The following is a 27,820-nucleotide window of genomic DNA, read 5'->3' as shown; positions in this document are numbered from 1 at the left end:
TAAGTTGAAGTAAACTGACCACAGTTCTGTGTAGTCCGTGGTAATCCTGGGCAGGCGAATGCATTCCCCCATACAGCCTATGGGGGGTAACACATCTGCCCTGGGCTACAGCCGGACCATCGGAGCGGACATTACACTGTCCACTCCCACTGATCCGGCACAAGTGGGAACCGAGCCTCACTCTTCCCCTTCCTATGCTTCTCCCTTCCCCTCCTTCAGGTTTCTATGTTCTCCTCTGTTTTCTTCCAACTCTCCCTTTAACTTTTCCGTAGCTTCACTGCATTTCTCCTCATCTCCCCTCTTCTCCATTTATCACATCCTTTCCCCTTCCCTTTGCTTCTTTCATTCTTCCCTTCTCTTCCTTCTTTTCTCCGCCTTCCTCCTGTTCTTCCCCTTTTGACTTTTCTCTCTTTTGCTCCTCACCACTTTTCCTTCCCTCTCCTTTTCCTTCCCTCTTTTACTCCTTCCAACTCCCCTCTTCCTCCATCCTTCCCTTTCGTTTTGTCTGCTCCCCCACCCCCCAAATTAGAAAATGAATACCGTAAAACTTTCAAGAAGTTTCACTGGTTATAAATCTTTGTCAAGTAACCAAATGGCTGAATTTGTCATATGTTTTATATCTTTTTTTTTCTTCTTCTTCTTTATAGGAAACAGATTTTGTGTGCTTTGAAGATGGGCAGGATACATTTGATAGTTATAACTGTGAAGAACTTTTAAGCAAGAGCATCACAGGCAGACAAAGACCATCAGAAACAGTATCTCCTTCAGAGTCTGAATCCTCACCAACAGAGAAGTCTGCTTCAGAACCTAAAGTAACTTCAGAAGGTACATCTCCTTCAGAATCTGAAGAAACACCAGGGGAGAAAAATGGAAATCCCACAATGGAGGCATCCTCTCCAGAAATTAGGAAATCGCCAAAGGAACCAGCACCTTCAGAAACTAAAGAACCTCCAGAAAAAACACTGTCCTCAGAAGATAGTGATCCAGTGGAAAAACTGTTGCCTTCAAAACAGGAGGAGCAGCCTCCTTCAGATTCTAGTACAACACAAGATAGACCCTCTTCTTTAGATTTGACACCAGCAGAACCATCTTCTACAGAGTCTACATTGTCTTCTTCTGGCTCTCAAGTACCTTCTGAAGAAAAACCTGTTGCAGATTCCGGAAATAAGAAGGATGATCCAGCTGAACCTGATTCTTTAAAATCAGGACAGTCCGATTCTGTAAAGCCATCAATAGATGTCAGCGAAGAAAAAAAAGATGAAAGTAATCAGATAAAGGATGAAAACAAAATAAGTGAAGACACTCTTTCTTCAAAAGATGTACATACCCCCAGTGTAAATAGTCATCCCAAAGATTCTCAGGAAGAAAGTGTTCTTCGTCAAGCAGTTAAGGAACATGAATCACAAGTGCCACAAAGTGAAGAAGCCAAAAATGGCAGCCTTACTCAGGTAGAAACTAATATATCTAAAGATAAAGACAAAGATATAGACTCTTATACGCTACTAGACAATGATAGGATTACAAGGTTGAAGACCGAAATTGGTTCAACAGGGGATGCTGTAGTGTCCGATGATGAAGAGACCAAGCAGGTTACGGTTAAAGCTAAATTCTTGGTTGAAGAGGAGGGCATAGTAGATGAACCTTTTGAACCACAAGAAGAAAATGATTTTGATGAATCATCTGAACCACCATTGTTATCTTATGAAGAATCAGATATGAATGTATTGGATCAGTCAGCCTTTGACAATGATTCTGCCTCTAGCCCTCCTTCTGAGACAAAAGCTTCCCCACCTGAAGAGGAGGTCTCTGTTGACATGGGCCATGCTTCACCAGTGAAGCAAGAAAATAATATTCTTACGACGTTGGGAGATACGTTCTTTGCAATTGTCAGTGGAGGGGACATCACAAAAGATGTTACTGATCTAGACAGAACTGATTCAGAAGAACAAGAGGAGGAGGAGGAGGATTTCGTTGAACAGTCAAAAGACGATGAGAACTTGTATTTACTTGGTATGGAGGAAGGCCATAAACCACACAATCAACATTTAGATGATCTGTTTTTTCCAGAAGACCCTCTAAAAGAAACAACCTCAGCTGCTGAAGGAGATAAATCTGGAGAAAATGAACCAAAGAGTAATAGCACTACGACCAGCTTATCTGAAAACAAAGCCAACACGTCTTCAACTGAAGAAATGCCTAGAATTATAAACACAGAAGAAGTGTCAAAGTCAGAACCTGAGCCAGTAGATCCTGAAGATGATGTAAAAGAAAGACAGATACCAAAGGATGATAGAGCAACAACAGAGGGACTGATAAAAACTTTGGAAGGTTCTGACATTAAGCCAACTGAGACAAACCCAAGTGGAGAAATAGAAGGAAAGGCTACAGGTAACGAAAAGCCTAAATTAGAAGATCTCAAAGAAAACAAAGAAATTAAATCAGAGTTTGATAAAGACCAAGAATCTATAAAACGGGAGGATTCTGTAAATGAAAATGTGCCAAAAGATTCTAAATTAGAAATGAATCAAGAAGAGTCTGAAGACGTACGATTAGACAAAGGTGAAATCGAGTCATTGCCTGAAGAGGTTCCAGAAGAAATTAAATCTGTTACTTCTGAACTGCCGAAAGAGGCAGAAAATACACAGCAATCTTCAGACACAGATAATAAAGAAATTACGCCTCCAGAGTCAGACACATCCAGAGATAGTGGAGATGAAGCAGATGATGGTAAACCTGTAGATAATGAGGAATTACAAAAATTGCCAACTGTGAAGGATGTTTTACTACAAAATGGCAATGCTGTAAATGAAACTCTTGAGGAAAATTACACCAACCAAAAAACAGACCAGGAACTGGTCATATCAAGTGAAAACAAAGACAAACAAGACTCCAAAGATGATATTGAAGATAGTTTGAAGGGGGCCAGTTTGACCAGTCAGGATCTTGAAGGAACAACTGCTTCAGATATTAAGGAATCCACATCTGTCGACAAAGTAGAGATAGAAGATGAAAACGTGGACAATTTATTGGAGGACGAAAATGCTGCAAGTGCCAGGCTATCACGAGAACTGGCAGAAAGCCAACCTGAATCTGAGATCCTGGAAGAAGCTGATTTAAACATTGCAGAGAATGAGGAAAAGGAACCTGAACAAGAACTGAAAAATTCTGAGCTAGAAAGTAAAAACGACAAAATAGAGGAACCAGAGGATTCGTCTCAAGTTAACATTGAGTATAAAAAAGATGACGCGACTGAAGCAAAAGAGGAGGATCCTAAAGAAGAGAAGGATGAAGAAACAGTTGATGATGCTGAATCCCTAAATGAGAAAAAGAGTAATCCTGATGGGTCAGATAGCAAAGAAGAGGAACAAGAGGCAGAAAATGAGAAAGCCACTCTTGAGATTGATGATAAAGCTGAAACAACTGAGGAGGATGTTAGGGAGGACATCCCTGACCAGAGTAATGACAAAATAGGCGACAAGGAAGATGGCGAAACATTAGCTGAAGGGCTTGGTGAGGAAGACCTGCCTCTGCTGGATGAAACCTCAGATGAGGAGTCTTATGTTGATACCATCAAATCGTTGAGTATTATAAGAGAATACCTGGATGAAGAACGTATTACACAGTTCAAAGAATACCTCAGTCCCGACAACGTTCTGAGGCTGGAAGCCATGTTCCAGGACATGGACAGTGAACTAAAGCTTGCACGGAGGGACAATGTGCGTCTTGATTATATCGATAAAGCTCTGGATCAGATTCTGGAAGCCTCGGAGTCAAACATTCTTGAATTTGTGGAGAGTGTTTTGGATTCTCGAAATGTAAACAATGAGGAGCTGTTGGCTGGAGATAAGGACATTTATGAAATAGAAGCAGCTTTGTTGGATGATATACAGGAGATCTCCTACAAGCTCAGAGAGAAGCATTCCACGCTGACAGACAGTTCTCAGCTCGCACGAGGAGAAGGGGAAGAAGAAGGTAAGACTATCATCTTGTATTTGTTTAGGCTTCTTTGTTTTGGAACACTCTTGCATACCAGCAGTCAAAATTGAATAATATGTGGGCCTCCACAAACACTTAAAGTGGCCACACACCATACAATTTTTTTTTTATTTGATTCGAGCATTCCGATCCAATTTTTCAATTTCCGCAATTTTGGGATAAAATCGAGAGAAAACGTTTGTTTCGATAAACACGTAACGCAGGACTGAAATTTATGCTTTAACGTGATATTCCTGCGTTGTTGCTTCCATTGTTAAGCAACATGCTTATATATATATTATTCACTCACCTAAAGGATTATTAGGAACACCATACTAATACGGTGTTTGACCTCCTTTCGCCTTCAGAACTGCCTTAATTCTACATGGCATTGATTCAACAAGGTGCTGAAAGCATTCTTTAGAAATGTTGGCCCATATTGATAGGATAGCATCTTGCAGTTGATGGAGATTTGTGGGATGCACATCCAGGGCACGAAGCTCCCGTTCCATCACATCCCAAAGATGCTCTTTTGGGTTGAGATCTGGTGACTGTGGGGGCCATTTTAGTACAGTGAACTCCTCCTTGTCATGTTCAAGAAACCAATTTGAAATGCTTCGAGGTTTGTGACATGGTGCATTATCCTGCTGGAAGTAGCCATCAGAGGATGGGTACATGGTGGTCATGAAGGGATGGACATGGTCAGAAACAATGCACAGGTAGCCTGTGGCATTTAAACGATGCTCAATTGGCACTAAGGGGCCTAAAGTGTGCCAAGAAAACATCCCCTGCCATGAGAAATTGAACAGGTGTTTCTAATAATCCTTTAGGTGAGGGTATCTTTCATCATTCCATCCTTTTTGTTGTTTATACAAGCAATGATTAAGTTTGTTATGTACGGAATAGTTACATTACATTTATTCTTCTTGAATACAATTTTACAATCCATCACACACCATACAATTCTTGATAAAATTGGTCTGAATTTTCCAATATCTCCAACCCCCCCCCCCCCCCCCCCCCCCCAAAAAAAAAACCCCAGGAAATTTGATTGAATTTCTCAATCGAAAACAAAAAACTTTAGATTTTTCTGGACAACTGATTGTATTTATCGAATCGAAGTAAAATTGTATGGTGTGTGTGGCCACCTTAAGGCAGGGTTCACACTTTTTTCCATGGGAAAAACACACATTTTTCCATATGCACTTTTTCAGACTCTATTTGATTTCATATGTGTTTTTTCACATGCATTTTTTCGCTAATGTCAATGAGAATTTGCATGCAATGTGTGATTGTATGCTGCAAGATGTATATTTTTCTTCACGCATCGAAAAGGCAAACACAATTTCACAATTTTTACGCTTAAACTGGGAGTGATATGGAGGCTGCCATATTTATTAACTTTTAAGCAATCCCATTTGCCTGGCTATCCTGCTGATCCTCTGCCTCTAATACTTTTAGCCATAGATCCTGATCAAGCATGCAGCAGATCAGGTGTTTCTGACTGAAGTCTGACTGGATTAGCTGCATGCTTGTTTCAGGTGTGCGATTCAGACACTACACCAGCGAAATCCTTCAGCAGAGCTGCCAGGTAACTTTTATTGTTAAAGAAAACCTGTAACTACAAAAACCTCCCCTGGGGGGTACTCGCCTCAATAGAGGGAAGCCTCCGGATCCTATCGAGGTTTCCCCGTCCTCCTGTGTCCCATGGCGGTCTCGCTGTGCGCCTCCGAACAGCGGGCATGTAAATATTTACCTCCCTGGCTCCAGCGCAGGTGCAGTATTGGCTCTCTGCTCGGAGATAGGCGAAAATACCCGATCGCTGTCGGGCCGCTCTACTGCGCAGGCACAAGTCTCCTGCGCCTGCGTAGTAGAGCGAACCCGACAGAGATCGGGTATTTCTGCCTATCTCCGTACGTTTTGCCACAACTGCGCCCCTGCTGGAGCCAGGAAAGGTAAATAAATCAGCGCTTATCAGCGCTTCTCAGGCTTGTCGAGCCAGGATTGCGGGACGCTTCAGGGGAGCCAGCGCTGGACTGCCTGCAGCTACAGCGGAGGGGGAAGCCTTATTGGGACCCTGAGGCTTCCCCCTACCGATGTGAGTACCCCCCAGGGGAACTTTTTTTTGTTACAGAGTCTCTTTAAAAAAGGAACAAATATGGCTGTCTCCATATCCTTTTCATCTCGTGTTCACTTTAGGTGAAAAGTTAGGTGCGTCACCTCACAATAGTTGCTGCTCAGGCTACTGCACATTTACTGAACTTTTATAAATTGCCTCCTAAAGAAAGCAGTACTTGCATGACCTTATTAGGTATTAGTCATAGTACTTGTGTGTAGTAACTGAAATTCTTATTTCTCTTAACAGACAAACCATTCGCCGAGGGAATAAATACAGAAGAGGAAAAAACCGAAGCGGAAGAAGAGTCCATCACAACTCAACCTGCTGAGGAGGATACAGTGGAGCAACCAGCTGACACACAGGAGGTGGGGCCAGAATCTGTCACTCCCACGAGGAACCCACTGGATCCAGCCACACCTAAGCCAGATGAAGCTAACTCTCAGGAGGTCGGTGAAACCACTCCTTCGCAGAAAGAGGAAGATGCCAACATTGTTATTCAAGAGGAGAAGGAGGATGTCACCCTCTCGAGGACGCAGGGTGATGGCAGTGAAGATTCGCAGGAGGAGGATGATTCTAGCATAGTTTCACAAAAGGAAGAGGAGGTGGTTACCACCACTGCTTCACAGATAGAGGACGATGCCAACGAAATGGCACAGAAGGAAAATTCCAACACCGTTCTGGAGGAGGATGCAGTTATTGCTGGGCAGAATGAGGACAGTGCCAGCTCTGCTTCTAAGGATGAAGAGGATTCCCACACAGGTGAGGGTATATCTTAAAGGTACAGGTGATATGAGTTGCAGCTTGCAGTCTATTAACAGGTGAGCCTGCCAGGGCAGTGCTGTACAGACAGCACTAGCCTCACTAGTGCTGTTTGTACAGCACTGCCCTGGCAGAATTAACTGCTAATATACAGCACCCATTCACAACTCCGGGCCCCCGTTCACATCTCCTGCCGGCTGCGTCCTCGAGTCTCATTGGAAATACTTGGGTCTCTGAGTACTTCCTAATACGAGCGGCGCACACGTGCTCAGTATGGAGCCGCTCATGTTCGGAAGTTTTCGTAGACGCAAGGACTTCCGTGGCCTTCCCAGGAGAGCTGAAGGATTCTTTAACGTTAAAGTCAGAGGCAGGAACGGGGACCCCGGTAGTGAAAGGAGGGGATGCAGAATGGAGTGGGAAGGGTTTAAAGGATCCAGAGACATACCCCATCTTATTTAAGTATCCAACATTTGTATAGGATGTTACAGTTGTCCTTTAGGCCTTTTTTACACCTGCAGGGTAAACCTGCGCAGGTGCAGTAGTGGCTCTTCATTCGGGCTAAGGCAGAAATCGCCAAACCCGATCGTATCCAGTCTACTGTGCAGGTGCGAGTCCTTTGCGCAGTAGAGCTGATAGGATCGGGCTATTTCTTTACCTGCGCAGGATTGTGGTAGGTAAATATTGGCCGCGCAGGTGCACCACTTGTCAGGCTTTGTCAAGGAGGTTTTGAGGGAGCTAGCGCTGGATTTCCCCAAGCTACAGAGGATGGGGAAGCCTCATTGGGACCCTGAGGCTTCCCCCCTCCCGAGGTAAGTATCCCGAGGGTTTTTTTTTTGTTACAGGTTCTCTTTAAAGTGGGATGAAACTTAAATTTCATCTATGGTCTAAAGCATTAAAGAGAAACTCCAACCTAGAATTGACCTTTATCCCAATCGGTAGCTGATACCCCCTTTTACATGAGAAATATATTGCTTTTCACAAACAGACCATCAGGGGGCACTGTATGACTGATTTTGTGCTGAAACCCCTCCCACAAGAAGCTCTGGGTACCGCGGTACTCTGGGCAAACTGACACAATGTAACAATGTTCACAGACAGGAAATGGCTGTTTACAGCTGTCTCTAACAGGCAAAACAGCTAGGAGCAGCTACATAACCTGCCCACAGTAAAAATGTCACAATGTAATAAATGTCAGAATGTAAATCGGGGAGAGGAAAGATTTTACAATGAGCAAACACTGACTAAATCATTTATATATAATTATGGTAAAAAATGAAGCACTTTTTTTACTACATTATTTTCACTGGAGTTCCTCTTTAAAGGGACTCTGAGATGAACAACATAAAAGTTTTATACATATCTGGGGCTTCCTCCAGCCCCCTCCGCAGCGATTGCTCCCTCGCTGTCGTCCTCCTCCTTCTCCCATTACAGATTAGACTTCCTCCTCCTTCTCCCGTCTAAGATTAGCCAGTCGGGGCGCACTGCGCATGCACGGCCTGTGTGCGCACGCCCTGCCTTGCTCCCGTGGCTGAGAGTGCTCTGCGCCTGTGCGGCCAAGTCGGGGCCAGTCGGCGCATGTGCAGTACGGCCTGGTGCGCACCCCATCTCACTCCCAGCCGCTGGAGGAGGTGGAGGAAGACGCGTGGAAGCGATCACTGCGAAGGGGGCTGGAGGAAGCCCCAGGTATGTACAAAACTTAGAAGGCCTGTTCACACTAGGGGAGTTTTTTCAAGCGCAGGCGATTTTTAAAATCGCCCACAAAACGCTTGTGCAATGATTCCCTATGAGAGAGTTCCCAGCTGAGTGGTTCGTTTCCGATCCGCTCAGCAAAGCGATGCCTGGACCATTTTTGAGGTGTTTTTGCTATAATGGAAGGTATAGGGAAAGTGCAAAACACTCACAAAATCGATTTGTGCAGCAATTGCGTGTTTTTAAGAATAAATACATTGTATTTATTATTTTCCGGGTTAAAGAGTTCACTTCCTGACTTCAAGGAGTGAATTACAAAACCGCTCTGAAAAAGCGCCTCAAAGTGCTTTTTACAAAAACGCAGCGCGCAGTGGAGAGCCAGGAGGGGGAAAAAAGCGCATAGAAACGTAAAACGCTTGCGTTTACGTTTTTAGGAGTGAATGATTCCTTATAGTTGTTCATCTCTGGTACACTTTAAACTCAGCATTAAACTAAAAGGAAACAAAATGTAAATCGTTTTGAAGCTATTGTATTGGTAAAGGCTCGGTTCCCACTTGCACCGGATCACATGCGGCCGGCGTGAGTAGACAGCGTAGTGTCCGCTGTGGTCTGTCTGTACCCCAGGGCAGATGCGTTGCCACCAAAGGCTATATGGGGGGAACTCATCCGCCTGCCAGGGATTATTGCAGACTGCACAGAAGTTGCAGAGTGACAAGTGTGACCAAGTCCTGTTTATAAAATAGGAGCCGTTAAGTCAGTTTTGCAATGAGCGGAGAATGAGAGCAGAGCTTATGCTAAAGCTGTGTAATCTACTTTGTTTACTCAGTAATTACTTGATTACATAATCTGATAATTTGTCCTGCAATTTAGCAATTAGCGGCAGTGGAGTGTAAAGCTGGCCATACACTGGCCTGATTTCCCGCCGATCGACAGCAGATTCGATCACTGGGATCGAATCTGCTGTCAAATAGTTCGCGCTAAACGCACCTGACCAATTGATTTCCTCCTGATATAAATCGGTCCGTCGATCGCGCCGTGCGGGAAATTACCGTCGATCGCTGGCGGGTAGGGAGCGCGTCGCTTGCGGTGTACGATTCGGGGCCTTTCGACGCAGGTATACATTACCTTAGGCTGGCTCCCGGGCATCCCGTCCGTCACTGCTCCCGTCATGGCACCTCGGGCATCCTCGTATAACTTCCGCTGGAAGTACAAATAGAGGGCGCTCTATTTGAACTTCCGCTGTCACTGGTGTAATAGCGTAAGTTATATGCGGATGCCGGAGCCGGAGGTGCCACATGACGGGGACATCACGCCCAGGTACCAGCCTCAGGTAATGTATGCCGGGGGGGGGGTTCAGCTCAGCAGATGGTGAATCGGTTTCATAGTGAAATCGATTCACAATCTGTTTGCAGTAAAGGCAGCCAATACGATCCCTCTCTGATCAGATTCGATCAGAGAGGGATCTGTCTGTTGGTCGATTTGATGGCAAATCGACCAGTGTATGGCTACCTTTAAGGTGGCCATACATCTGTAGACTTGGCGACTGATCGACCATCATATTTAATCATTTTTAGCGGATCTGATGAAAATCGGTGCTGCCAAGAGCATGCCCTTTCGACAATTCGACCTATTTCGGGCAGAAATCGGTCGCCTGTATTGATCGGACATGCAAGTAAATTTCGGGCCAACATGTTCGATCGGGTTCGTGGCGGTAACTGCATGCGATAATCTCGAATGACGAATGCCACAGAAATCCCGGCTGCATCTCCACAAATGTGGCCCTCCCTGTGCATTAATACTTTACCTGTCCAGTGTCCACCTCTGTCTCCGCACTCTAACTCATTTGCGCCCCGCGGGGTTGGTCGATTGGCCGCCAAATTCACTTGATGCATGGGCACCTTACAGGCCCGTACACATGCCAGATTAAACTCGACCGAGGTGGCTAAAAATGACCGCCTCTGCCGAGAATCCAGTGTATTTGAATACAGCAGCCCCTGATGCGCCCCGGCTGGTCGGCCAGCAGTCTGTCCTGGCGGATCACATCAGGCGAACGATGGCCAGAGGCATTTTTTCTTCCATCTTAAAGGTACTCACCTCGGTAGGGGGAAGCCTCTGGACCCTATTGAGGCTTCCCCCTTCCTCCTGTGTCCCACGATGATCTTGCTGCAGCCCACGGAATGCATGACAATTTGTCAGGCTGTGCAATATTTACCTTTTCTGGCTCCAGCGGGGGCGCTGTTGCGGCTCTCCGCTCGGAGATAGGCAGAAATAGCCGATTTCTGTTGGGTCTGCTCTACTGCGCAGGCGCAGGAGACTTGCGCCTGCACAGTAGAGCAGACCGACAGAGATCGGCTATTTCCACTTATTTCCGAGCGGAGAGCCGATACTGCGCCTGCGCTGGAGCCGGGAAGGTAAATATTTACATCCCCGCTCTTCGGGGAGCTTTATCGCTGCTGCTGTAGGACACAGGAAGCCTCGATAGCATCTGGAGGCTTCCCTCACCCGAGGTGAGTACCTCAGGGGTAACTTTTTTTAGTTACAGATTTTCTTTAAGCCCCCCACCATACAGCATCGTTCCCGGGCCGCTCCTCTGCATAGAACAGCGAGCAACGCATCGGCACAGCCCCAGCCATACATATGTTGCACAACGTATTTCTTCCCGATCCCCATCAAGCGACATTGATTGAGCGTGTGTTTACAGGTCTTAAAGTGAACCTGAGGTGAGAGTGATATGGAGGCTGCCATATTTACAGTGTCGGACTGGGAGGTGGAAAAGCTGAGGAAATCCACTTGCTGGCCAAGTAGCAGTAATCAGGTGATGCTGCTCACAGTGAAGACTTCCTGCAGGTTTCTATTTTTTCTATTGGGAGTGATAACACAGGGTTACTGTTGCTTGGCCAGCAGGTGGATTCCCTCAGTATTTCCACCTCCCAGTCCGACACTGGATATTTATTTCCTTTTAAGCAATACCAGTTGCCTGGCTGTCCGTCTGCCTCTAATAATTTCAGCCATAGCCCCTGAACAAGCATGCAACAGATCAGGTGTTTCTGACAATATTGTCAAATCTGACAAGATTAGCTGCATGTTTGTTTCTGGTGTTATACGGTCACTGCTGCAGCCAAATAGATCAGCAGGGCTGCCAGGCGCGTACGAGTGAAATCACCGCCGGGAGACTTGGGCGCAGGATACGGCTTAGCCTGCTGCTGCACAAGTCCCAGTGGCATCAATTACTATTCCCCCTCCAGGTCCGTGTGGATAGTGGGGAATGATGCTTCTAGCTATTGCTGGAGGCCGAATTAGTGTTTTGAAAGTAACTTCAGCTCCGTCTTCTGACGGCGCCAAAGTTACTCACTGTGTGCCACTATAGGCATAATTCCTATTACAGTCTATGGTGGCGCCGGCTGCGCCCAAATCTCCTGCTCTGGATTTGACGTGATCGCTCCCAGGCAACTGGTATTGTTTAAAAGGAAATAAATATGGCAGCCTCCGTATCCCTCTCATTACAGTTGCCCTTTAAGAATGCCCGTGCATTCTTCAATTTTCAATCATAACGATCAAATCTTGCAAATATTGATGCTGCGACATGGCCACCTGATCGATTTCTTGCCGAAAATGGTCGAAAAGCATTGTCCGACAATCATCTAGAATGTGTACAAGGCTTAAAGAGACACTGAAGCGAAAAAAAATTGTTATAATGAATTGTTTGTGTAGTACGGATAATTACTAGATCATTAGTAGCAAAGAAAATATTCTCATATTTTTATTTTCAGATATAAAGTTTTTTTTTATAACATTGCATCATTCTCTAATATTTGCAGTTCACACATTACACTCAGTATTCTAAATTATTTCACAGAGCAGGCTAGTGAACTTTTGAACTGTCCTCAGCAGGAAAAAAAACAATACAGTGCCAGACATTTGAGATAATAAGCTCTCTGCGACTTTGAAAGTCGTGGAGCTCAGCGGCACTTTTGCATAGATAACTGGAGTTTAACTCTTCCTGTACTGGAAACAATATTAGACTCATATCTCTGCTACTAATGTTTTATTTCTTAGCTGTACTACACATACAAATCATATCATTTTTTTTTCACTTTAGTGTCTCTTTACTTTACAGTGTTTTTAACAACTTATTGTTTGGAGCAGAGGGGAAATTTTACTATTGTTCCCCTTTAAAATGTTTGTTGTGGTTGAACTGATGTGACATTTGATAGCATTGATAAGATTCCTCCTGAGAGGTACTGGAGAACTGGATGAAAGACATATAACAGAATGTTTCCTCTCTTTAGTCCCAGTGCTGGAAGAAGAAGCAGAAGAGACAAGTGACTCGTCACAGTCCAGGCAGATATCAGCACCTCGCATCTTCTCCGGTGTAGCTGCTGCTCTCATTGCCGCTAAGAAGTCTCTGGCTCCTGTAGCTAGCCTGGTGAGTACACAATGGGGCTTATTACATGAGCTGTTTTGGAAATGCGTCAGTGAGGCCTATTATTAAAAAATGTGATTGCCACTTTTATAAACGGACAGTGAGATTGCGCACCCTGGCCCATGGCTTGATCGCTGTATTCTATGGTGCCCAGACATTACTCTATTGTCAGCATCGACATCTGGACGATTCAATCAAAATGAACCTGACAGATATCGATGCCGCAGTATGGCTACCCAGTTGATCATTTCGATTGATTTCCGGCCAGGCTCAGGATGCAGACTACATAATAAACACAGAGCAGTGAGTAAATGGAATTTGATTTTATGGCTGCCAACCCCACTTTAAAGTAAAAAAAAAAAAAGTTTACTTACCAGGGGCTTCTTGCAGCCCCTCTGGAGTCGTCCTGTTGCCATGACGTCCTGATTCCCTCCGGCCAGCACCAGCGACCCCCGCAAAGCTTGCCTGTTGCCGACTACTGCATGTGCAGTACGTGAAAAGGTCCGCATGGCTCAGGCCATGTATGCGTAGTAGCCAGCTACGGGCCAGCTTTGTGGGGGTCGCCGCTGCTGGCCGGAGGGAATCAGGAGGATGTCGTTGGCCCAAGACAACTCCAGGGGGCTGCGAGAAGCCCCAGGTAAGTTAAAATCATTTTTTTCCCACTTAAAGTGTACCAGAGCTGATATAAAGAATTATACAAAGAATATTATACAGTGGGTTGCAAAAGTATTCGGCCCCCTTGAAGTTTTCCACATTTTGTCACATTACTGCTACAAACATGAATTAATGTTATTGGAATTTCACGTGAAAGACCAAAACAAAGTGATGTACACATGAGAAGTGGAACGAAAATCATACATGATTCCAAACATTTTTTACAAATAACTGCAAAGTGGTGTGTGCGTAATTATTCGGCCCCCTTTAATCTGAGTGCAGTCAGTTGCCCATAGACATTGCCTGATGAGTGCTAATGACTAAATAGATTACACCTGTGTGTAATCTAATGTCAGTACAAATGCAGCTGCTCTGTGAGGGCCTCAGAGGTTGTCAAAGAGAATCTTGGGAGCAACAACACCATGAAGTCCAAAGAACACACCAGATAGGTCAGGGATCAAGTTATTGAGAAATTTAAAGCAGGCTTAGGCTACAAAAAGATTTCCAAAGCCTTGAACATCCCACAGAGCACTGTTCAAGTGATCATTCAGAAATGGAAGGAGTATGGCACAACTGTAAACCTACCAAGACAAGGCCATCCACCTAAACTCACAGGCCGAACAAGGAGAGAGCTGATCAGAAATGCAGTCAAGAGGCCCATGGTGACTCTGGATGAGCTGCAGAGATCTACTGCTCAGGTGGGAGACTCTGTCCATAGGACAACTATTAGTCATGCACTGTACAAAGTTGGCCTTTATGGAAGAGTGGCAAGAAGAAAGGCATTGTTAACAGAAAGCATAAGAAGTCCCGTTTGCAGTTTGCCACAAGCCATGTGGGGGACACAGCAACCATGTGGAAGAAGGTGCTCTGGTCAGAAGAGACCAAAATGGAACTTTTTGGCCAAAATGCAAAACGCTAACTAACACTGCACATCACTCTGAACACACCATCCCCACTGTCAAATATGGTGGTGGCAGCATCATGCTCGGGGGGTGCATCTCTTCAGCAGCGAAGCTGGTCAGAGTTGATGGGAAGATGGATGGAGCCAAATTCAGGGCAAACTTGGAAGAAAACCTCTTGGAGACTGCAAAAGACTTGAGACTGGGGCGGAGGTTCACCTTCCAGCAGGACAATGACGCTAAACATAAAGCCAGGGCAACAATGGAATGGTTTAAAACAAAACATATCTATGTGTTAGAATGGCCCAGTCAAAGTCCAGATCTAAATCCAATCAAGAATCTGTGGCAAGATCTGAAAACTGCTGTTCACAAACGCTGTCCATCTAATCTGACTGAGCTGGAGCTGTTTTGCAAAGAAGAATGGGCAAGGATTTTAGTCTCTAGATGTGCAAAGCTGGTAGAGACATACCCTAAAAGACTGGCAGCTGTAATTGCAGCAAAAGGTGGTTCTACAAAGTATTGACTCAGGGGGCCGAATAATTACGCACACCCCACTTTGCAGTTATTGATTTGTAAAAAATGTTTGGAATGATGTATGATTTTCAATCCACTTCTCACATGTACACCACTTTGTATTGGTCTTTCATGTGGAATTCCAATAAAATTGATGCATGTTTGTGGCAGTAATATGACAAAATGTGGAAAACTTCACGGGGGCCGAATACTTTTGCAACCCACTGTACATACCTGGGGCTTCCTCCTGCCCCATCCGCTCTGATCTCTCCCACGCCGCCATCTTCAGCCCCCTCGGCACGGATCGCTCCCACGCCGCCGTCTTCCGCTGCTCGCAACTTCGGGAACCGGGTCTCGTCACTTCTGTCCGTCGGAGCCAGTCTAGCATAAGAGAAGTGTGCAGCAGTCGCTGGAGAGATACATAGAGGGCGCACGTCTCCTGCGTTGACTGGCTGAAGTGACGGGACACGGTACCGGAGTTGCTAGCATCGGAAGACGGCGGCGTGGGAGCGATCCGTGCAGATGGGGCTGGAGGAAGCCCCAGGTATGTATGAAACGTTTTCTTTATATCAGCTCTGGTTTCCTTTAAAGGAGAACTGTAGTGCGAGGTATATGGAGGCTGCCATATTGATTTCCTTTTAAGCCATACCAGTTACCTGGCAGCCCTGCTGAGCTATCTGCCTGCAGAATCACACCAGAAACAAGCATGCTGCTAATCTTGTCAGATCTGACAAAAATGTCAGAAACACCTGATCTGCTGCATGCTTGTTCAGGGTCTACGGCAAAAAGTATTAGAGGCAGAGGATCAGCAGGACAGCCAGGCAACTGCTATCAGTGGTGCTCAAATACCCCTTTTAAAAATTCGAATTTGGTCGAATTCGAATAGTAAATTATTCGAGGTCAGTCGAATATTCGAGTCGAATATTTTTTACTATTCGATTCGACCTCGGACTTCGAGCTCACTATTCGAGTCGGTATTCGAGCTCACTATTCGAGCTGACTATTCGAATTGGCCCAAAATAGCTTCCAACACTTGTTTTGAGGGTGAATGATGCAAGAAACATCTTTTTTTCCAAGTAACAACAGCAAGTGATTATGTGGGGATGTTCCTTTAAAAAAAAATGTGGAAAGAGAAGTTGTGTCCTTAATTTGGTTCAGTAGTGTAGTGTTACTGTATATACTTGTTCTTCTTCTTCTTTATCTTTCTTAATCTTCTTCTAGATCTTCTTCTTCTTCTTCTTCTTCTTCTTCATCATCTTCTTCTTCTTCTTCATCTTCATCTTCTTCATCTTCTTCTTCATCTTCTTCTTCTTCTTCTTCATCTTCTTCTTCTTCTTCATCTTCTTCATCTTCTTCATCTTCATCTTCTTCATCTTCATCTTCTTCATCTTCATCTTCTTCTTCATCTTCTTCATCTTCTTCATCTTCTTCATCTTCTTCTTCTTCTTCTTCATCTTCTTCTTCTTCTTCTTCATCTTCTTCATCTTCTTCTTCTTCTTCTTCATCTTCTTCATCATCTTCTTCTTCTTCTTCATCTTCATCTTCTTCATCTTCTTCTTCATCTTCTTCATCTTCTTCTTCATCTTCTTCTTCTTCATCTTCTTCTTCTTCATCTTCTTCTTCTTCTTCTTCATCTTCTTCATCATCTTCTTCTTCTTCTTCATCTTCATCTTCTTCATCTTCTTCTTCATCTTCTTCTTCTTCATCTTCTTCTTCTTCTTCATCTTCATCTTCTTCATCTTCATCTTCATCTTCTTCTTCATCTTCTTCTTCATCTTCTCCTTCTCCTTCTTTTTCAATATCGTCTTCTTCTTCTTCTTCACGTATTTCTCTTTTCAAATTTTTTTTTAAAGAAATGCAGCTATTTTTGAGCGTAACAAATAGCTGGTGGGCGCACGCATGTTGGAAGCGCCATTGTATGTGCTCCCTGGCAGTGGAAACACAAAGACAGCAGGAGGTAAATTCAGCAGCAGGAGGAGGAGGATGAGTGTGTGGCAGCAGGCAGTCAATGAGGCAGGCAGCTCGCCGTGACATAATAGCCCTGGTACCTAGCGGTGATACCAGGGCTGTAAATAAACACAACAGGAGGTCCCAGACAGCGGTCGTGCAGCCCACATTGTGTCCAATACACAACTGGGACAACACAGTTTTCAACCCGGGCACCTCAGAAAAATTAAACCTTTTTTTTTTTTTATTGGTTTTTTTTGGTTTTGGTTTTACAACCAATATAGCTATTGTTTTGACGTAATAGCTGGTGGCAGAGTGGCAGCAGAAGGTAATTCTGTGTACCCTGGCAGTGGGAAACACAGACAGACAGCAGCAGCAGGAGGAATGGAGGAGCAGTGTGAGCAGCTATTGTTGTGACGTAATAGCTGGTGGCAGAGTGGCAGCAGACGGTAATTCTGTGTACCCTGGCAGTGGGAAACACAGACAGACAGCAGCAGCAGGAGGAATGGAGGAGCAGTGTGAGTGTGGCAGCAGGTAGGCAGCGTGACATAATAGCCCTGGTACCTAGCGGTGATACCAGGGCTGTAAATAAACACAACAGGAGGTCCCAGACAGCGGTCGTGCAGCCCACATTGTGTCCAATACACAACTGGGACAACACAGTTTTCAACCCGGGCACCTCAGAAAAATTAAACCTTTTTTTTTTTTTATTGGTTTTTTTTGGTTTTGGTTTTACAACCAATATAGCTATTGTTTTGACGTAATAGCTGGTGGCAGAGTGGCAGCAGAAGGTAATTCTGTGTACCCTGGCAGTGGGAAACACAGACAGACAGCAGCAGCAGGAGGAATGGAGGAGCAGTGTGAGCAGCTATTGTTGTGACGTAATAGCTGGTGGCAGAGTGGCAGCAGACGGTAATTCTGTGTACCCTGGCAGTGGGAAACACAGACAGACAGCAGCAGCAGGAGGAATGGAGGAGCAGTGTGAGTGTGGCAGCAGGTAGGCAGCGTGACATAATAGCCCTGGTACCTAGCGGTGATACCAGGGCTGTAAATAAACACAACAGGAGGTCCCAGACAGCGGTCGTGCAGCCCACATTGTGTCCAATACACAACTGGGACAACACAGTTTTCAACCCGGGCACCTCAGAAAAATTAAACCTTTTTTTTTTTTTATTGGTTTTTTTTGGTTTTGGTTTTACAACCAATATAGCTATTGTTTTGACGTAATAGCTGGTGGCAGAGTGGCAGCAGAAGGTAATTCTGTGTACCCTGGCAGTGGGAAACACAGACAGACAGCAGCAGCAGGAGGAATGGAGGAGCAGTGTGAGCAGCTATTGTTGTGACGTAATAGCTGGTGGCAGAGTGGCAGCAGACGGTAATTCTGTGTACCCTGGCAGTGGGAAACACAGACAGACAGCAGCAGCAGGAGGAATGGAGGAGCAGTGTGAGTGTGGCAGCAGGTAGGCAGCGTGACATAATAGCCCTGGTACCTAGCGGTGATACCAGGGCTGTAAATAAACACAACAGGAGGTCCCAGACAGCGGTCGTGCAGCCCACATTGTGTCCAATACACAACTGGGACAACACAGTTTTCAACCCGGGCACCTCAGAAAAATTAAACCTTTTTTTTTTTTTATTGGTTTTTTTTGGTTTTGGTTTTACAACCAATATAGCTATTGTTTTGACGTAATAGCTGGTGGCAGAGTGGCAGCAGAAGGTAATTCTGTGTACCCTGGCAGTGGGAAACACAGACAGACAGCAGCAGCAGGAGGAATGGAGGAGCAGTGTGAGCAGCTATTGTTGTGACGTAATAGCTGGTGGCAGAGTGGCAGCAGACGGTAATTCTGTGTACCCTGGCAGTGGGAAACACAGACAGACAGCAGAAGGGCAGTACACAGCAGCAGCCCACTGTAGGTGTGAAATGTGTGGCTGCAGGCGACGTAATAGTCAAAGTGAACCAGGCTGGCTTAGTGAGCAGGAGCCAGGAGGTGGTAAAGGGTGGTAAGGCACATTAACGATGGTACTAAGTTCCGGCAGCCAGTTCATGTCCCCCTCTCGCCGACAACAGGGGCCAGGAACTCGCCTTCCACCCACGCCTGGTTCATCTTGAGAAACGTCAGTCTGTCCACAGACTTGTGAGACAGACGTGAGCGTTTCTCGGTGACCACGCCACCAGCTGCACTGAAGCAGCGCTCGGACAGCACGCTGGAAGGGGGGCAGGACAGCACTTCCAGGGCGTACTGCGCCAGCTCGCTCCAGATCTCCATGCGCTTGACCCAATACTCCATGGGATCAACAGGGGCATCGCTGTCAAGCCCGCTGTAGGACCCCATGTAGTCAGCCACCATGCGGGTCAGGCGCTGGCTGTGACCGGAGGAGGATGCTGCTGCATGCATCTCCTCTCTAGTCACTGCTGCCGGAGCCTCTACAGTCCTGTAGAGCTCGTGGCTGAGAGACAGCAGGTCTGTGGGGCGCTTGCTGCTGCTGGATGCAGGCACCTGCTGCTGCCTCTGTGCTGGCTGCTGGACAGTGGGGGTGGAAGGCTGGGGGAAGGCTTCCTCCAAGCGCTCAACAAGGGCCTGCTGCAAGCTCCTTATTTGTTGCGCTGGGTCTCCTCCTGCAGGCGGCAGGAACTGGCTCAACTTCCCCTTGAGGCGTGGGTCCAACATCATGCTGATCCAGATGTCCTCCCTCTGCTTCATCTGGATCACCCTGGGGTCCCTGCGCAGGCACGTCAGCATGTGCGCTGCCATTGGGAAGAGGCGGGCCACGTCTGCTGGCACATCGACGTCAGTGCTGTCCTCCTCATCCTCCTCCTCTGCTGCCTCATCCTCTCTCCACCCCCGCACCAACTCAGCTGCACTGCGCTGATCCCCCTCATCAGCAGCCAGGTCAGGGACCTCCACCAAGTCCTCCTCCTCCTCCCCCTCAGAGGTGGACTGTGCAGCTGCTTGCCGCTCCTGCTGGTCCAAGGCTGCCGCTCCCTGTGCCAGCAAAGCATCGAGTGCCCTGTTCAGCAGAGAAACCAGGGGCACCCACTCGCAGACCATAGCATGGTCCCTGCTCACCATGTTTGTGGCCTGCAGGAAGGGAGCCAGCACTAAGCACACCTGCTGCATGTGCCTCCAGTCATCATCGGGGACGATGGACGGGATGTTGCTGGTCTTGTCCCTTCTCTGAGCTGCGGAAACAGTGGCCAGGGCAAGGTAGTGGTTGACAGCGTGCTTCTGTTCAACCAGACGCTCCAACATCGCCAGGGTGGAGTTCCAGCGAGTCGGAACGTCAATGATCAGCCGATGGCGTGGCAGATCCAGCTCCTTTTGCACGTCTTCCAGGCTCGCACAGGCTGCAGCCGAGCGCCGGAAGTGACGCACAACGTTCCTTGCCGTTTCCAGCAGCTCGTCCATCCCCTGGTAGGTGCGCAGGAACTTCTGCACCACCAGGTTCAGCACGTGGGCAAGACAGGGGATGTGGGTCAGGTTTCCCCTGTCTATGGCAGCAACCAGATTGGCCCCATTGTCGGACACCACCTCTCCGACTCTGAGGCCTCTGGGGGTCAGCCAAATCCGCTCCTGCTCCTGGAGTTTGGCCAACACGTGGGCTGCCGTCAGCTTGGTCTTGCCAAGGCTGACCAAGTGCAGCAGCGCTTGGCAGTGGCGGGCCTTCACACTGCTGCTGAGGCGGGGGGTTTGGCCAGGTGTGGCGGAGGATGGCAGAGGATCGGAGGAACCCGCTGCAGTTCCCCTGACCCTGCGGGGTGGCACCACCCACTGTGTTGCTGCTGCTGCTGTGCCCGCTGCTGCTCTCCCATCCTCACCCCCTTCCACCAAGCTGACCCAGTGGACAGTGAAGGACAGGTAGCGGCCTGTCCCGAAGCGGCTGCTCCAGGAGTCCATGGTGACGTGGACCCTTTCACCAACCGCGTGCTCCAGCCCTCGCTCCACATTGGCCATCACAAAGCGGTGCAGTGCAGGAATGGCCTTGCGGGCGAAGAAGTGTCTGCTGGGGAGCTGCCAGTCTGGGGCTGCACAAGCAAGCAGCGCCCGCATGTCGCTCCCCTCCTGCACGAGCGTGTACGGCAGGAGTTGGGAGCACATGGCCCGTGCCAGCAAGCCGTTCAGCTGCCGCACGCGACGGCTGCTGGGAGGCAGAGCCCTAACCACCCCCTGGAAGGACTCGCTCAAAAGGCTCTGGCGTGCCTTTTTGCTGGCACGGGAATCAGCAGACGGAGCAGAGGAGGCCACTGAGGACTGGCTGCCAGAACAGGCCTCAGTGTCGGCGGCAGGAGTTGCAGAGGGGGGAGGAGCAGGGCGTTTCCGCACTCCTGCTGGTGCTGCTGGAGGAGCAGGAGGGCGGGTGGCTGCTGTTGCTGCTGCTGCTGCTGAAGGCTGTGCAGTGATGGGATTGGTGCCACTGCCAGCACCAGATGCCTTCAGCCTCTGGAACTCCTCATGCTGGTGGAAGTGTTTCGCAGAAAGGTGGTTGATCAGCGAGCTGGTGCTGAACTTCAAGGGGTCTGCACCTCTGCTCAACTTCCGCTGACAGTGGTTGCAAGTGGCGTACTTGCTGTACACTGTGGGCATGGTGAAAAACCGCCAGATTGGTGACAAAAACATCCCCCTACGGCATGGAAGCGCTGCTGCCTGTTTCCCTGTGGTGGTTGGGGGGGGGGGGGGGTCTTGGGTGCGGCTGGTGGTGGTACTGGCTGATGCTGCTGCTGCTGCTGCTGAGCCTGAGACACCAGCAGGCTGTGGGACGCTGCCAATGCTTGCAATGATGCGCCTCCTTGCAAGGCCCACAACCGCATCCTCCTCCTCCTCCTCAGAGCTGCTGAGGACGACATCCTCTGGATGTGTTGGCACCCAGTCTCTGTCTGTCACCGGGTCATCATCATCATGCCCCTCCTGAAACATGTCCTGCTCTGATGATGACCCCCCAAACTCCTCTGCTGATGCATGGATGGGACGCTTGACTGTCGCCACAGTCTTGCTGTCCAATCCCTCCTCCCCCAAAGTGCCCATCAGCATCTCCTCCTCCAAATCGCCAACAACAGCATTCAATTGACTCATCATGCCTGGGGTCAAAAGAGTGCTGAATGAGAGGTCGGCGACTGACGGTGAACTGGCCTCCTCCCCAGACCCTGCTGGGCGGCTGCTGCGAACAGGGGTGGTGGTGGTGGTGGTGGTGAGGGTGGAGGCCTCGGATGCAGAGCTGATGGCGGGCTGCTCATCCTCCGTCATGAGTTGCACCACAGTGTCTGCATCCTTTTCCTCAATGGGACGTTTCCGACCCGGCTGGAGGAAAATGGGAGCAGGTGCTACACGCTGCTGCTGCTGTGTCTCTGCAGCGTGAGTTGCAGATGCTCCTCCTGGGCGGCGCCCAAGGCGTCCACGGCCAGTGGCTATGGGAGGAATGTTAGCCACTGACGCTGCTGCTGCTGCTGCGGAACTGTGCATGGTGGCGCGCCCGCGGCCGCGGCTTGCCACAATGCTGCTCCCTCTCTTCCTGATTCCCTTGCTGCCCTTCCCCTTGCCCAAACCGCGCTGGCTGCCACTTCCAGACATCTTCAATGTTTTGGGCGTATAGACAAAAGTTTTGTAAAAGGGCGGGTGAAAAGTGGGGTACTTTAATGGAGTGGGTTGGTTGGTGAGGTGACTGAGTGAGTGTCCCCTAGTACAGTAAGTAAGTATTAACAGTCAGGAAGTACAACTAGCAGTTACAATAATCAGTAGTAGTAATCACAAGTAAATTTAGTGTGTGTACACTCAGACAGTGAGTGCACGCACGCAGGAGCTAGTAGCCTATGGACACAGTGACTGAGTGTCCTAGACTCCTAGTACGGTAAGAGTAAGTAAGTAGTAACAGTAAGTAGAACTAACTAATAACAATAATCAATCAGCGATCAGAAGGAAATGGAGTGTGGGTGGTGTGTGTGTACACTCAGACAGTGAGTGCACGCACGCAGGAGCTAGTAGCCTATGGACACAGTGACTGAGTGTCCTAGACTCCTAGTACAGTAAGAGTAAGTAAGTAGTAACAGTAAGTAGAACTAACTAATAACAATAATCAATCAGCGATCAGAAGGAAATGGAGTGTGGGTGGTGTGTGTACACTCAGACAGTGAGTGCACGCACGCAGGAGCTAGTAGCCTATGGACACAGTGACTGGGTGTCCTAGACTCCTAGTACAGTAAGAGTAAGTAAGTAGTAACAGTAAGTAGTAGAACTAACTAATAACAATAATCAATCAGCGATCAGAAGGAAATGGAGTGTGGGTGGTGTGTGTACACTCAGACAGTGAGTGCACGCACGCAGGAGCTAGTAGCCTATGGACACAGTGACTGAGTGTCCTAGACTCCTAGTACAGTAAGTAGTAACAGTAAGTAGTAGAACTAACTAATAACAATAATCAATCAGCGATCAGAAGGAAATGGAGTGTGGGTGGTGTGTGTACACTCAGACAGTGAGTGCACGCACGCAGGAGCTAGTAGCCTATGGACACAGTGACTGAGTGTCCTAGACTCCTAGTACAGTAAGAGTAAGTAAGTAGTAACAGTAAGTAGAACTAACTAATAACAATAATCAATCAGCGATCAGAAGGAAATGGAGTGTGGGTGGTGTGTGTACACTCAGACAGTGAGTGCACGCACGCAGGAGCTAGTAGCCTATGGACACAGTGACTGGGTGTCCTAGACTCCTAGTACAGTAAGAGTAAGTAAGTAGTAACAGTAAGTAGTAGAACTAACTAATAACAATAATCAATCAGCGATCAGAAGGAAATGGAGTGTGGGTGGTGTGTGTACACTCAGACAGTGAGTGCACGCACGCAGGAGCTAGTAGCCTATGGACACAGTGACTGAGTGTCCTAGACTCCTAGTACAGTAAGTAGTAACAGTAAGTAGTAGAACTAACTAATAACAATAATCAATCAGCGATCAGAAGGAAATGGAGTGTGGGTGGTGTGTGTACACTCAGACAGTGAGTGCACGCACGCAGGAGCTAGTAGCCTATGGACACAGTGACTGAGTGTCCTAGACTCCTAGTACAGTAAGAGTAAGTAAGTAGTAACAGTAAGTAGAACTAACTAATAACAATAATCAATCAGCGATCAGAAGGAAATGGAGTGTGGGTGGTGTGTGTACACTCAGACAGTGAGTGCACGCACGCAGGAGCTAGTAGCCTATGGACACAGTGACTGGGTGTCCTAGACTCCTAGTACAGTAAGAGTAAGTAAGTAGTAACAGTAAGTAGTAGAACTAACTAATAACAATAATCAATCAGCGATCAGAAGGAAATGGAGTGTGGGTGGTGTGTGTACACTCAGACAGTGAGTGCACGCACGCAGGAGCTAGTAGCCTATGGACACAGTGACTGAGTGTCCTAGACTCCTAGTACAGTAAGTAGTAACAGTAAGTAGTAGAACTAACTAATAACAATAATCAATCAGCGATCAGAAGGAAATGGAGTGTGGGTGGTGTGTGTACACTCAGACAGTGAGTGCACGCACGCAGGAGCTAGTAGCCTATGGACACAGTGACTGAGTGTCCTAGACTCCTAGTACAGTAAGAGTAAGTAAGTAGTAACAGTAAGTAGAACTAACTAATAACAATAATCAATCAGCGATCAGAAGGAAATGGAGTGTGGGTGGTGTGTGTACACTCAGACAGTGAGTGCACGCACGCAGGAGCTAGTAGCCTATGGACACAGTGACTGGGTGTCCTAGACTCCTAGTACAGTAAGAGTAAGTAAGTAGTAACAGTAAGTAGTAGAACTAACTAATAACAATAATCAATCAGCGATCAGAAGGAAATGGAGTGTGGGTGGTGTGTGTACACTCAGACAGTGAGTGCACGCACGCAGGAGCTAGTAGCCTATGGACACAGTGACTGAGTGTCCTAGACTCCTAGTACAGTAAGTAGTAACAGTAAGTAGTAGAACTAACTAATAACAATAATCAATCAGCGATCAGAAGGAAATGGAGTGTGGGTGGTGTGTGTACACTCAGACAGTGAGTGCACGCACGCAGGAGCTAGTAGCCTATGGACACAGTGACTGAGTGTCCTAGACTCCTAGTACAGTAAGAGTAAGTAAGTAGTAACAGTAAGTAGAACTAACTAATAACAATAATCAATCAGCGATCAGAAGGAAATGGAGTGTGGGTGTGTGTACACTCAGACAGTGAGTGCACGCACGCAGGAGCTAGTAGCCTATGAACACAGTGACTGAGTGTCCTAGACTCCTAGTACAGTAAGAGTAAGTAGTAACAGTAAGTAGAACTAACTAATTACAATAATCAATCAGCGATCAGAAGGAAATAGAGTGTGTGTTGTGTGTGTACACTCAGACAGTGAGTGCGCACACGCAGGAGCTAGTAGCCTATATGAACAGTGACAGTGAGTGTCCCTACGGGTACAGTAAGAGTAAGTAGTAAGTAAGTACAACTAACAATAATCAATCAGTAATCAGAAGGAAATAGAGTGTGTGTACACACAGACAGTGAGTGAGTGCACACACGCAGGAGCTAGCTAGTAGCCTATAAACAGTGACAGTCAGTGAGTGTCCTACTCCTAGTACAGTATAACTACAATACTATTAGTAAAGGACAGCAGAAATACTGGTATAGATGATGAGAGAAATAAACAGAGGACAGCTGCCCACAGAGGCAAGGCCCCCCTGAGGCCTAAACCTGTAAGCTTGCAGCAGCTGCCTGTCTCTAATGTAACACACAAGCTACTAACTAAAATACAATGTCTATCTAAATAACAACAATACAGGTGTATATGGCAGGTGTAGGTGAGCAAAAACGCTAGGTAAATGAACACAATAGAGCACTTGCTAAGCCAAAGCACAAAGGAGCAGATCTCTCTCTGTACAAGTCTCAGGCAAGCATGGAAAACCCGAACATGGCGGCCGCTATTTATAGGGTAGGGGCTGGCCAGGGTCCCCCTCTGTGATTGGCTGCCGTCAGAGGGCCTGGGAGCCCTCTGATTGGCTCTAAGCACATCAATCTGGGCTATGACGCTATTCGAGCTCGGTACCGAGCTCGAATAGCGCCGGTTTGCTCGAATAGCTCGAATAGTGAATGGGCTATTCGAGTGTTCTCGAATAGCCCATTCGAATAGCTACAGCTATTCGGAGCTCGAATACCGAGCTCGAATAGCTGAAAAAGAGCTCGAATATTCGAGCTACTCGAATATTCGAGCTCTGCTGAGCACCACTAACTGCTATTGCTTAAAAGGAAATCAATATGGCAGCCTCCATATACCTCTCACTACAGTTCTCCTTTAAGTATTCCTTTAAGTATGAAACGTCTATCTCATATTAATAAGGTGGGGGTCACTTCTTTATTATGTAATGATAGCATCTCCGTACACTGAATGTAGATTCTCTGTATATCATTATTTCCCAGCAGGGGGCAGAATCACCACAGAAATGGATTATGTATTTTGTATAGTAGGAGAATCATTATATTATTTTTGTTGTTATTTGAAGCACGGGATCTAGAGGCTGCCATATTTAGACCTCTTTCACACGGAACGATGAACTGTGCTCGTGTCAGGCAGTTCAGCCTGTCGCCCTCAAGCACCATTCGGGTGCAATTCAAATGCAGCCAAATGGCAGCAGTTGTAACGCCACACTTTTCAGAGCCACCCAGTGGTAGAGAACTGCTACATGTCACCTCTGAGGACGGCTGCACGTTAATGTTAATGTGAATGTGGCTGTGTCAACTCAGTAATCTTCTCTGCCACGGCAGAGCAGCTAATTTGTAAACAGGCTATCTGCTTCCTAGAAAGCAGGAAGTAGACACACTGCAGATTTATTGCAGGATTTGTATCAGCTGTAGCAATGTTTTTTCTTTAAATGTTATTATGCTGTTGCTTATCTTTTAGAGCAGAGAGGAAGTTCTGAGTTCAGGTCCACTTTAATGACCTTAGTTGTCTGTGAGCGTTAGGGTGATGTTGATCCAGGGATTTTATCTGATTGCCATCTGGAGTCAGGAAGGAATTTTTCCCTTTAGGGGCTAATTGGACCATGCCTTGTAAGGGTTTTTTCGCCTTCCTCTGGATCAACAGGGGTATGTGGGGGACGGGCTGGAGTTGTACTTTATACTGGTTGAACTCGATGGACGTATGTCTTTTATCAACCAAAATAACTATGTAACTATGTTGATATGCTACATTGCAAGTCACTGTTTCTTGAGTAGAAGACTGTCGATGGCGTGCTAATAATTCTAACACAGCTTGAAATTGGGCCAATCAGATTCAGCAGGAAGTTCATTTGCCCCAAAGCCAAGCAGAATACTATTTGTATGAAATAAGCATGCAAGCTTGAATTGTTGTTTTCATTGACCATCTTACCATTAAGGGTGCTTCAAGTATTGTGTATTGTTTGGCTACTGTAGAAAAACACAAGTGATAGGAGTACATATGAAATCGCCACCAGGAGACTTGGGCGCAGGATACAGCCGATATACGGCTCACCCTGCTCCTGCACAAGTCTAAGCTGCGTTAACCTCCCTGGTGGTCAATTGTTCTGCGGCTGCGCGGCAACGGGAGGTTTTTTAAGCCTAATGTTTTTTTATCATGTAGCTAGCCTAGCGCTAGCTACATGATTCCCCCTCCCTGGGGTATCCCTCCCACCCCTCTGATCGCCGTCGGCATTCAAGCCCATCCGGGATTTCCTTCAGGGCTTCCCCCGTCGCCATGGCGGCGAACGGAGTGACGTCACAGGGAGTCCTGATCCACCCCATAGCAAGGGGTATGCGGGGGGGGGGGGAGGCCCTGTATCGTGGCGGCGATCGACCCGAACACACAGCAAGCAAAGTACTTGCTGCGTGTTCTAA

The 27,820-nt window shown here is 47.2% G+C and overlaps 1 protein-coding gene across 1 annotated transcript in view; it reads left to right on the top strand.

Moving 5' to 3' along the window:
* The window catches only part of MIA3 (MIA SH3 domain ER export factor 3), a 129,784-nt gene that overhangs the window by 21,565 nt on the left and 80,399 nt on the right, over positions 1-27,820 (top strand). The window contains exons 4-6 of the mRNA XM_068233456.1: positions 648-3,972; positions 6,341-6,853; positions 12,832-12,968. Of these exons, the coding sequence (XP_068089557.1) occupies positions 648-3,972; positions 6,341-6,853; positions 12,832-12,968 (3,975 nt within the window). The remainder of the gene's footprint in view (positions 1-647; positions 3,973-6,340; positions 6,854-12,831; positions 12,969-27,820) is intronic.

This window comes from Hyperolius riggenbachi, chromosome 4, assembly GCF_040937935.1.
Source record: "Hyperolius riggenbachi isolate aHypRig1 chromosome 4, aHypRig1.pri, whole genome shotgun sequence".
Lineage (NCBI taxonomy): Eukaryota > Metazoa > Chordata > Amphibia > Anura > Hyperoliidae > Hyperolius > Hyperolius riggenbachi.
Note: the sequence above shows the minus strand (reverse complement) of the source record. Positions and strands in the feature narration are given on the sequence as shown.